A 12,677-nucleotide genomic window follows, 5' to 3' on the forward strand; every position below is an offset into this window, starting at 1 on the left:
TTTAGACTTGCTTCTCTTTTTTTCCTTTTCTTTTTGGGAGTCATGAGGATGAGTCTATGTGAGTCAGGATCACCCACCTCGGATAACTAAGATTACGGTTGCGTAAAATGGATGAAAAAGAGAAAAGATAGCATGGGGAAAATGAGTATTTGGCTAAGATGATGGGAAGCAGTGGCATAGTGGGACAGAAGGGAACAATGTGTTTCAATATTTCAGTGATTTCAATGGAAAGATCACTTAAAATGTAAAATAACCACAAAAATTTATTTTTAAGTAATTTAATTGAAGAGTTGCTTATTGTTTTGCAATAAATTAAACAGAAAAGATGCTACATACCTGCCTGTTGAATACAGACTTAGTAAAATACAGCTTATATAATTCTTATATAACTTAAAAAAATATCAGTTTTAAGACATGACAATTTATAATATATTTACATAGCACAATAGCATCATGGAACTGCACTCACACTTATTAACACTTCACAGACTAGAAAAAAAGCCATTAGTCAGTCTTATCTGGGCATTTTCTTGTTAGGCACAAAATTGCCAGTCATCCTTGTTCTTCTGAACTTGGTAACCTTTCCCCAACGCTTAGCTTGCTAGTCTTGCACTTCCTAACATTCAACAGTTCTTTGGGATCTAAGACTTGGTTCAATGTTCACAGCATAGTTCAAACAATAAATAATATCCATATGCTGTCTTGACTCCATAACATATGGGAAGAGAGGATTTTCTCCCTGTGCTGCTCTCACCCTTGTAACAGTCTTGCCAGCTTCTATCCTGCGGTCTTTTGGCTGTGGAGCTGTTTGCATCTTGCTTGTACCCCTCCTCCCAAGGCCAGGGTACTCCTTGCCAAGATCCAACCACCTTGAAGGATTTCTCCGCGGGATATTTGACACAGAGTCTACTTGGCTCTTCACTGCCTCAAGCACTTCATTTTGAGGTGTTGGTTTGCAGCTGGTTCAAAAGGTTCAGGTAGGCTTTGGATTTCAAAAACCTGGGATATGAATCCCTTTCCATGAGGATGTACACAGTTTTCTGGGCTTCATCAAAACTTGTGTGAGTTGGGTCTTGAGCCCTTTTGGCTGTTGCTTCCCTCATCTGATAGTCAATATTTATCTGGAAAGTGAAAAACAAATGCCATTGACATCTTTAAAATGTACTCTCTTTCTACATCTATCACTTTGTTCTGTCAATGAACAAATTCACAGCCTTAAAACTCAGTGTGAGTCCAATATCAAAATTGCAAAATGAGATAATTTTAACATTTACATCCCAGTTATGCACAAAAATTGTTGCTCACTATAGAAATGTGGTTTCTTATGGAGTCAGAGGTAATACAACTCAATAATGGAGTAAGTAGAGGAACAAACTCCAATTAAAACCTAGGATAAATCTTGTGTGTAATGAGTCTCCAGTTTGAAATATGATCAACACACACTACTTCTAATTCTCCAGAATGTATTTTAAAAAAACAAGAAATATTCCACAGCTGTCCTACTAGCAAAGCTCTAAGTATCTGATTCCAAACACCAGCAGTAATTCCATCTGGGCTGGCTTGGTGAACAGCAACGTATGCTGAGCTGCTGGTGCCTCTGCTGAGCTTCTGCTAGTGGTGCTCCCATGTACTGGCCTGTGTCGTGTGACTCCACTCTCGTGGCTGAAGACAATAATGATGCAAGTACACTTGTAAAAACCCTGTGTCTGTGGCTTCATCCCATGCAACTGAATGAACGTGTAAGCATCTCATCTATTTTCTGATTTTCCAGAATCCTTGCGCTCTAACACTACACAGATACTAATTTTGTACGTACCTGTTTAATAGCATCTGACTGAACAAACTCCTCATAAATCCTCTCTGCTTTGCCTTGTAAGTGATCAGACTTGGTTTTCTTGTAATCCTCACAAGCCAACCAGAACTCAATGTTTTCCTCGCTGAACTCTGACTTCAGGAACTCCCGGAAGACACCTTGACCACCTAAAGCCAACGCAAACACATCATCATTTATACAATGATATTTGTGACCAGGGAGGATAAAATAATCAACAAGAGTTGTATTAAAATCTTGCCAAAATACACTGTTATTCCCTCCTTCAGCATACCATAGATACTCTAATATTAAGGGTGATGGGAGTTTTCCTAATTATGTTCACTGCTTTTAGATCTAGACCCTGGCTACCAAAATACATGAATGGATTCTAGTCCTCCCTCAGTGCATTGTATTAGGGTACAAGTGGAGGGAAAATTCTAAATCAAACCAGTATGTTATAAAAGGACAGAAGACTGGTCAAAAAACACTGAGCGGAGCTATTTGAGGTTTATTTACTATACTGGGAGTAGGAAATGGAAGAAAAAACCCAGACTTTAACAAACTGTAACAGTGGCCTTGTTACACTGGAGCTGTAAATAATTGAAATGCAACTGGTCAGTCTCTGGCAGTGTTTGCAGAATGCTATGGCTTTGCCTGTTTGGCAAAATCGGATAAGAGTTTGTCCACAGAGTAAGAAAAAAGTCATCCTGGAGTAACAGACTTACTTTGGCTGGCCAAAAGCTTTTCCAAAGACTGGGACCACTGTATTACTTCCTCTGCAGAAAGCCTAAGATGATAAGAAAAAAAAAAGGCTTTAGGCAAGAAAACATGTGGGGTTTTTTGCATGTTTAAAGGAGACAGATTGCATAATTTGTTATTCTGTTCTAGGAATATGTGCCAGGTATTTATTAAATTTATGATTTTCACATAATCTGAGACCCTGGAGGCAAGTCAACATTGAGAAAAATCATTAGAGAGACGGGAAACCAAGGAGCTATGATGTTATCCTGAATTCTGTTGCCAGAAAGAAAAGCTTTTACTGTAACTCTGACCATTAATTTTGTATCTGTACTTCTGTTTCCATATTCCTGAAATAAGAATAGTAATACACCTGCTCTTCACTTGAGTGTGAAGCACCATTTCTTGCAAATCTTTAGGGAATGGATATAATGTCCCTCTGAAGAAAATAGATTTAACGGAGGTGTCTTGTCCCTCATTGTTTGATGCAAACTTATCATGTAAAATAATCCTTAAGTCCACAAATAGTTTCTACTTCCTATTTTTTACATCTTTTGCATTTTGGAAATTGTAGGCATTGTTATAGTATTTACTGCTCTAGAAGTAGCTTAGAAATTAACTAAATAGCTTACCATATCCTTATCTAGTATAGTTATATTTTGTTATAGTTTAGTGTATCTTGGTACTTACATGAAGTTTCTGGAGTTAGAAGTCTTGATCCCAGATTCGATACGTGGTACCATGCACTTCAGATAATTTTTGAGATCTGCACCACTGAAACCAATGAACAAACATTTTTGTAATCCATTAAAATTGTAGTTGCATTTCAATTCTACTTAAATTTCTTAAAACTTTTGAACAGAGGCAGACAGCTCCATCCTATGACTGAAGTCTGGGGAATTACATATCCAAGTAATTTTTTTGAAAAGACTGAGGCTCCCAGTGTATCTGAAATCTACTCCTGATTGATAAGGGAATCAATTCATTGGTGTGCATCAGCGCAAGCCATTTTTAATGATGCTGTAGTCCTGGGCTTTGAGAAGGCTGTACAGTCATTTAGCCTGAAACACGGTGCTAATTCTTAATCTCCAAGATTCTAGTGCTATGTTCACTTCTAATACGTTTGAGTTTATACTAAGATGTATATACTTACAAAGCCTTTTGCTTCTTTTTATGGATTTTGCCTTCTGCCAGCTTGCAGTCGTCTTTTCCATTTAATTCAGTCATGTTGCTGTGGGGGAAAAAAAATCCTGGCATCTTACTTTAACATGAAGCGACTTTTGAAACGATAATCCTCCAAGCACCAAATGACAGTTCACTGACTCTGCTACCGCCTTTTATTGACGCAGGCAGCCCTGCTAGTTGGTGTGAACAGATCTGTTTATCATGTATCCTCACCACAAATGGTGGAAGTTCCCTTTTTGCAGGGCACAGTGACGTGAGTCCTTTGAGAAAGAAAACAGACAGCAGGGTCTCGTGGTTGAGGTTAAACCAGATGAGACTGAATTACTGTGGGTTTGTTTTCTGTGTCTGTGTATGTCTGTGTTACCAAAAAAAAAAAAAAAATCCCCTCTAGAACTTTGAATTCTTGTCCCTTTCTGATTGGTACTTTCAAACCAGAAGTATTGCTTGGTTTTATCAAATGGGCTGAAAATACTGCAGTTTTGTCTTGACAAAGTTCACCTGCTACATGCCTGCATTCTGAAATTTTGTACTTTACTATTGATTAGATGGGCTCAATGGAATATTACAAAAAAGTGCCTTAAGATATGCCAGTGTTATTAAGGTTCCGTATGCAACAAGCTATTTGCAAGTCACCAGTTGCTCTTTAAACTAGAATACTGTGTTAGACAGAGACATCTGTTTTGTTTAGACATGTGCTGTGAAAATATTTAGAAGTGATTTTCATAGGAAAGGGCTTTGAAGCAGTGAGAACTCATCTAATCTGGTTTAATTTTTCAAAGTCAGATTATTTGGAAGCACACTGCCATAGTTCAGTGATGCCTCCATAATTTTAAGTGATTTGGGATGTGCAAAGATTGATTAAAGTTAAAGAGCTGTTGTTTGTAAAGACAACATGAACATTACGTGTTTGAGGGAGCCATGTGTTCTTCATACATACTTGAGTTCCACTGCAAAGAAGAAACCATGGGTGCAAAGCAAGATGAATAATTAATTGTTACTCTCTATTTATCTGTGTTGATGATTTAGAGGTTTAAGTGCTTAATCTGGTCCCTGGACATCCTGACTTCGGCTCATTTGTTGGTTTGGATTTTTTTCTGGGACATCTTGATGATTTTGTTTTATTAAATAATGCATACAACTTTGATTACTTATAAACAGCTCATGAATTATTTGTACAGGGCTGCATATGATCATGGTAACTGAGAACTTGCTTGCGTATCTACAGTTCCGTAGTGGGTGGTGATATAGAGGACCCAGGGAGACCGAAAGCTGCCTGCAGACAGATGTGCACGCAAGGACAGACTGTCTGCATCAGGGTGGTTTTAACCACAGGAGGCTACTGAGCCTCTGCACATGAGCAGTGACATAAATGTGTCTGCATAGGCTGTCCTGCAAGGAAATATTTATCTCCAGGCTATCAGGTAAACACTGACCATTGTAAGGCAGAGGTATTTACTAACTGCTCTTAACATCCCTGAACAAGGCTAAAAAGGAAGTAAGAGATGTTATCAGTACGGTATTTGTTTTCATATCTAGCATGATTTTTTTTGACAGTGCCTCCTGTTTCTTCAGTTAGTAGCTGTCCTCAGTGAATTACTGGGAGGGTTACAGAGATGCTGTGTCCAAACTCTTTTCAGAATGGTCCAATTAAATGTTAAAAGGCAAAGGCCAAAGTTATATCAAGGGAAAAATCCCTGTTCCCTACCACATCCCTCTGTACTCGGTGGTCTCAGGCAAAAAGGGGGCAATGTCTTGAACTTATACTTACAAGCAGGTATAAGTAAGCCAATAGTTAGGTTCTGTGAGTCAAAGAGGGAGTAGCCAGAAGCACTTCCCTGAAGAACAGGAAGGTTTGCTTGTTTGTGCCTATTATCAATATAAGGCTGTTGGCAGGTCGTTTACCAGACAGGGAACGTCTGTTCTCCATTTAAAATGAAGTTGCTACCTACCTTTGGGATTTGTTAAGCATACCAATGGACATTACAGGTGTTGCTTCGGACCTTCTTTTAGAAAGGGACTATCATGTGCTACTGCATGGACTTTGTACTTCACCTTCTTGCAGTTAAATATCTCATGAGTAAATAAAGAACAGTATCCTGGTCACTTACATCAAGGCGATGCTGCTGCCACACAATATTTGAATTGTTTTCCAGGTAATTTATTTGCCAGAGGAGATCAGTTATGTTACTATAGGATAACAGTGTAGTCTGTAGGATGCAACAGATTCATTTCACTGAGAGCTTTGGCCTCGCTATCTTAAAGGATTCTGAAATGAAGCCTCTGCGAGGCCCCAAGCTTGTTTCTGGCATATTGCATGAATTATTTTGTCTTATATCTGACAAACTTCTGTGAGTCTGAAGTCTTTTCCAGCTTCATCTCTGTACAACCTATTCTTCTTCTGACATTCTTGTTGGGACATCACTAGGAGATGATATTACTTTTCTTGATAATGTTGCACTGAATGCACTCAAGAATATCTTGATGGTAACACATCAACAGAAATAAATGCAGGAGATCTTCTTTTTTTTGGGGGGGGGGGGGCTGTGTTTGCTATGGATTGGAGGAAGTTTGGAATAGATGTGAGGTAAAGTACAGTCAAGAAAAATGCCTACTTGTGGAAAGATTGTATGTAGGCCCTCAGAAGATATTATAACGTTGGGGTAGGTAGTAGCCTTTGCTTTTAGAATCCTGGTGCTACTGGACTTGAAGGCAGCCAAAAGGGCAGGATGAATATATGGAGTACTGTACTGTAAAGGAGGAAAAAGTTGTGGTTACCAAGCCGACCACCTGGCACTAGATGATATTCTTACATTCTGCTGTTCTCATATGCTGAATTTATAATGCTCTTAATACACCAGTGTTATGTCCTGGTCCTCTAAGCTGCCATCAGAGAGTTCTCTCCAGTCTTTCAAATCAGTAAGTCCCAGTCTCTGGATTACTACTGCTGCTCTTTGTCCCTGCGCAGAGGAAATCAGTGCTGCCTCCCTGGCTCACTCTAAACCAGGTCTATTTGTCAACTTGTGTAAAGATTTGTGTAAGATTGGCAAAAATAGAGAGAAAAGTGGGAGTATGAGTATCTGATTTGGAGAAGAGATGAACAATGTATATCTACAAAGAAGTGTGGCACCTAAACTTCTAGCTTAGGGTCATAGGACATATAAAGACAGTGTAAAGCTACAATATCCTCACACTCTCCTGTAAGCCTTGCTTAAATGCTGTAAGACCAAAGCCTACCGCATTCAGTAGCAGATATCTCAACATGGAAGTTTGATTTGATTATTATTCACATTCCCACCCACCCCCCCCAGCAATTACTTTCTTCCTCTGAATGACTCTGATCTTCAAGACATTCTTTTTTCTTGTGATGGAATATTTCACTGACTCTGATTCACTCTTTCTATGCAGGCTTACTCATCTTTAAGATTTTATTTCCTGAGTCCAAAGCGAGTTACATCATTTTGAGAATGGGAAAAATGTCTACAAAACTTAGGTATGGGTACAGTTAAAGTGAGAGGAAAATGAGAAAATATAATAATAGGGCTGACAAGATTTTCTTTTATTGCTTGAGTTACATTCTGCTTTTGTAGACCACAGGAAACCAGGGAAACACCTGTGTGGAATTTCCTAAATTAAAATATTCTGCTAACTATGGATATGGTTATTGTAGAGGATCTTGCTTTGAGGAGGAGTTGGACTAGCTCCCACAGATGGACTTAGATGTTGGTCCCCTCCAGCTTGCATGATTCCATTGCTCTGAATGCCCTTACATGACATATGTAGTGTCAAAAGGGCTACTTATTCTTAACTTTAGAAATATAATACTTAAAAATCTTGTGTGTTTATCCATATTCAGCTTCACTACCCTTGTTTCCTGTAGACAGAAGCGTAGTCCAGGCTCTGGTGAGATTTAACATGATACCATGAGGAACAGTTATGTCCTGACCCACTGAAAACCTTTTCACATAACTTCTGTCCTGATTTGCTGGAGGTTTTCAGTTTCATCATGGGATGGTTGGTAACAGACCTGTCTCCTTCATCTCTCACCACCTGAACCTACCTGTGTAACACCTTGCTCTATTTCCTGCAGATCATGGTGGCTAATTGCTGCTTGAAATACCTTTCTGTTTAATTATTAGTCTCCTTTTCTTCTATTATTATTACAGGAAATTAAAAAAAAAAAGTGTAATTTGAGCCTATCAGTTTCAGTGTTTATTAGAATAACCCCATCATTTGATACAGAACCCTTTTTGTCCTTAGGTTGGCATCGTCTCATTGGACTCTGTCCAATAAAAGGACAGAGGAACTTTTTTTTTGCAGCAGTAGCACAGCTGGCTATCACCACCTGCTTTTTACCATTTTCCAGAATTCCTGTAGCTTTGTGATGAGTGATTCATCTAACTTCTGAATGTACACAGAAGAAACTTGCAAATACTTCTTAGTATTCAACCTGTTCCTATGCATTGTTTTCCATTCTTTCTGGCGACTACTTGGTAGAGTGTGAGACGGAAAAAATGTGAGAGAATTTCCAAGATTACCACACTGGACAAGTTTAGTTAAAGCAAAGAGGATAAAAAGTCCCATGAAGTCTTTAAGTCCCGCTTGCTGGTGTAAACAGTTTCAAGCTGCTGCTTCTGACTTCTGCTTTTAGGTTTCTTTCTGGTTGCTGTTGACTGGCCTTACACTCCTTCATTCTCTATTTTTGTTTCCAAATGCTACTTTTTGGCTTAGGCAAGCTGTTAGCTTCCACGTATGAACAATTTTTAGCTTTACTGTACTCTTGCTGTCCATCATACACTTCTCCAGCATTAGCTGGCCAAATCTGTGCTGTGCTGGAGGGCTGGGCTGGAGTGCCCAGACAAGCAGTGCTGCCCTGTTGCAGGATATCCACTTGCCGGTCATGTAGCTGAGCTTTGACTTTACGATGAAAACAAGTGATTTCTTTGAAATGCTTATGTCTTTTACGTGACCTAAAGAGATAAACTACTGATAATCCATCCTCAAGCAAAAGAGGCACTTAAAGGAAATAGAAACTAGTTTTGATGCGAGAGAAAATGGTGTTCATTTTACAAAAAAAAAAAAAGGGGGAGGGCGCTTTTGAGCAGTAGGGATAATATTTTGCAACACAAAAAATCTCAAATATCATACAGTCAGTTCATAACGGAGTGATGGTATCCATAATTAATTTTCTTTTTGATCTAACTTCTGCTATGAGCAAATGCTTTCTGGAATGAAATCCTGAAGCCACTGAGACTAAAATCTTGCTACTGTTTTTAGGGGTCTTGGTGTTGGACTGATTTAACTGAGCATTGGAGGCTTTTTGAGAGGTGTTTCTTTGGTTTGAACTTTCAGATGTTCCCAATGTTAGCTTTTATTCCTAATTAATATAGTGGTGTTTTTATTTTTGCAACCAATAAGGCATAATCAAGCCTGAATGGCATCAGATTTCTCAAAATACAGGAGGGTTTTTATATTTGAAAATGTCTGAAGCCTAATGCCAACCAAGGAATGCCACAAGTTAAGCTTTGGGCAACTATCTTCCACTTGAAAAAATTTTGTTGCATTTGTTCTGTGGGCAGCATAACAATAGGGATGTATTTAGCTCAGTGTTTCAGCTCATGCATGAACAGAGCCAGAGATCTGATTCTGGACAGCAAGTGACCAGAGCTTTCCTAAATTCTGTTTCAGCTCTTTCACTTCCTCAGTGTAAAATGTCTTCACAGAAATGTTCCTGCGAACTGCTAGTTGTGTCCAAAATTGCCCTGTCTGCTTCTAAAGTATCTGCAGAATACTTGAAATATTTCTGGGGATTTTTTGATATTTTTTTTTAGGGGTTCTCCTAGCTTCTGTAGAGGACCTTGTGGGATTTTTTCGTTTTTTACCATGACAGCAAAGAGGAGACATGGCAGGATGTCTTGAAATCCCTGTGGAGGCCATATAAGTGAAGTGTTGCCTGGTTTTATGAATTATATGGAGATTAAAATACAGTCCATTCGCTGCATCCATTGTGGTATGCCTTCTACCTCTTTGAAGAGGTTACTACAGGTTTTTCCTTTGTTTCAACCTCCAGACATTTCCATGGGCACTGAGCTCCCAGCTTGTGTGACCTTAGCCACGTTACTAACTTCTCTGGCTATTTCACACAGCTGTTGTAAGTCACCACTAGTTATTGGAAGTCTCCTGTAAAAAAAGTTGCCAAATATAAGTTGTTCTTACAGTTACTATTTTCTCTATGGCATCCTCTAAATTTCTATGATTTGTCTTTACAGAAGAATATTAACAATATTTTATGATGAATGTTGTTAGCATTAACTATTGTGCTATATATAGTTATATAGACACGTATACTATAGAGTCACTGCAAGCAATTATATGTATATTTCCTCATCATAGCAAAGCACATTTCAATCTGAGACACACATACCTAGTAACTCTCCTTTTTCTTACAACTATTTTGTAATTAGAGCAATTAAGCTCATGCAGTTTATCAGAAACCAGATCCTTTTCATTCTGGGGCTTTCCATCTGAAATAAATTAACTGTTTTGTTTCTGTGAAATCAGGGGACTTTTAGTTCTCAGCCATGCTGACTGACACCTGGATTTAAAAAAAAGAGAGAGAGAAAAAAAAAATGCAGTACAGTAACTTTTGGGTGCTGGTGGTGATGCTTCCTGTCTCTGATGTTTGGCAGCGCAGGAAATGTGCTCATCACGCACTATGTGGGAAATGCGCACATTTCTGATTACCTACTCACATTTTTATGCAGTGGCACACTGATACACTGGACTAGTGCAGTGCTGCTTGTGTTATTAAGCAAAAAAAAAAAATGTGAGAATGGGGCCTGAGGTAGCAGGGTGTGAAGCAGAGTTTGCTGAGTGTTTTCACTGTCAACATGGAAATGTGATATGCGAGCACAATACAAGTTTAGCTTTTGAAATTGCAGACTTCAGTTTTAATTTAATCTTAATGGAAAAAATAGATGCTTTTTCCTTCTTATTGTTTCAATGTATGGCAAAAATTCTGTATCTTTCACTTTCAAAATAACAAATGGTTTGATTAAACACAGACAGCAAGCCAAAACTCTTGGTTTCTATTTTGAAAATATTTTCAGACGCTTTTAAATAGGAAAAATATTACAGAGGCATTAAGTGGAGTTATGTTGGTAAAGACTCTTTTGTAGAATTACAAACAGTTTAAGTGTCTATTTTATACTTGGTGTTATAAATTACCTAGCTGAAATCAGTGCAGGCTCACATACAGCTTTCACTTTGACCAAAAAAATCCTCACAGAGATGGGTTCATCCAAAGATTGCCTTGTTCCTGGAAGCCACTCTGGCACAAGAAGGGTCTCTTCTGAAGCTCAGGAAAACAAGAAATATCAGGAGACTACCGTGGCTAGGCAGGGAACTCACGACAGAGTTCAGATTCAAAAAGCACCATACAGAGGGTGGAAGAACAGACAGGCTGCAAAGGAAGAATTTAAAAACATTGTCCAGGTGTGTAGGGATGCTGTTGGAAAGCATCCTTATAGGGGATGCAAAGGAGGAATTTAGAAACATTGTCCAGGTGTGTAGGGATATAGGGGAGCTATCAAGAAGATGAAATCAGGCTCTCCCAACAGTGCATGGTAGGAGGATGAGAGACAATGGGTGCAACTTGTCACAGGAGCAGTTCAGGAATATACAGAAAGTCTTTCTCCCCCTTAAGGGCAGCTGAGCAGTGGGGCATGTTGCCTAGGGGGCTGGGCCATCTCCATCCTTGAAGGTACTTCCAGTCCAGACTGGATAAAGCTCTGAGTAACCTGGTCTAAGCTCATAGCTGATCCTGGTTAGAACTAGATCCTATCTAGAACTAATGAATGAAAGCCACACCACAGAAGTCTAATGCAGTTAGAGCCTTGCTCAGGGAATAATGGTAATTGTAGAAATTAATACAGGTTTCCAGTTTGGCTTTTTTGAATGAGAACTGCATACCGAAAGCACATCATTCAAATTACCGTTTCCTCCACCTCCCTCTGAAAATACTTACCTAGTACACAGATGAGGTAGCAGAAGGTTACTTCAAGAAATGGGGAAACTGTAGATAGCTGTGTAGTCTCAATATAATATATAAAGATTTAAAAGCTAGATATTTTCTGTGATGTTCTCTTGGAACTAGCTCTGTTTGTGATGAACCAGGGAAGAAGAACAGTTTAGTTCCATTTCCTGTCATTTACTTTGAATCTCACCTGCTGTTGACTTTGAATTATCAGGTATGGAATGTCTGCAAAAGAAACACTTGAGTATCCTCATACTTTTCATACTGGCTCTTTTATATAGGAACATCACACTTTACAAGCTGTACCACAGGGACAAACCCCATCAGTCCTATTAGTCTACCTCCCTGCCTTTCTATATGACTTGCACCTGACATATCCCGATAGTACAGCTGAATCTTTGATTTCGCTGATCCTCAAGGATATTTCCTGCCAACCATGCTGTCTCCCTCAATCCATTCAACCTCTAAGACAAAGCCAGTCCTGTTGCTGATGGCAGTGAAACAAAATCTGCTGCAGTGCCTTAGGACTTTGCACACTCATCCCTGCAGAGCTTGGGCTGGCTGGGAAAGAGCTGATGTGCTGCCACTATTGAAATAGCTGCTGCTGCATGCATAGGAGCTGCAAAGGAAGCACTGAGGGAGGATGATGAAAGAAGGAGAAGGAGGGGGATCTGTGGGTCTGGAGACCCTCCAGATGCTTGAGGAAGATGAAGCCAAGCCTGGAAAATGCAAATGCTAGGAAGCTATGATTTAGTCTGGGGAAGGGTTTTGGCTGGGTAGCAGGGTGATTAGTGTCAGTTTAGTTTAATGACAAAGAAGCCTGTAATGAATAGCATCCAGAGAGTAGCAGTCAACAGCTCAATGACCAGGAAGGGATCAGTCATGACTGGTGTCCCTCTGGGGTCTGTG

The 12,677-nt window shown here is 39.3% G+C and overlaps 1 protein-coding gene across 1 annotated transcript; it reads right to left on the bottom strand.

The window, feature by feature from the left end:
• Positions 1 to 298: 298 nt before the first annotated feature.
• RGS1 (regulator of G protein signaling 1) lies at positions 299 to 3,932 on the bottom strand. The gene is made up of 5 exons (XM_037404735.1): positions 3,705 to 3,932; positions 3,242 to 3,325; positions 2,539 to 2,600; positions 1,817 to 1,980; positions 299 to 1,121 (listed from the first exon to the last, which is right to left on the bottom strand). The coding sequence occupies exons 1-5, from the start codon at positions 3,806 to 3,808 to the stop codon at positions 936 to 938; spliced, it is 600 nt and encodes a 199-aa protein (XP_037260632.1). The 5' UTR covers positions 3,809 to 3,932; the 3' UTR covers positions 299 to 935.
• Positions 3,933 to 12,677: the final 8,745 nt, after the last annotated feature.

The sequence above is a fragment of the Falco rusticolus genome, chromosome 11, assembly GCF_015220075.1.
Source record: "Falco rusticolus isolate bFalRus1 chromosome 11, bFalRus1.pri, whole genome shotgun sequence".
NCBI lineage: Eukaryota > Metazoa > Chordata > Aves > Falconiformes > Falconidae > Falco > Falco rusticolus.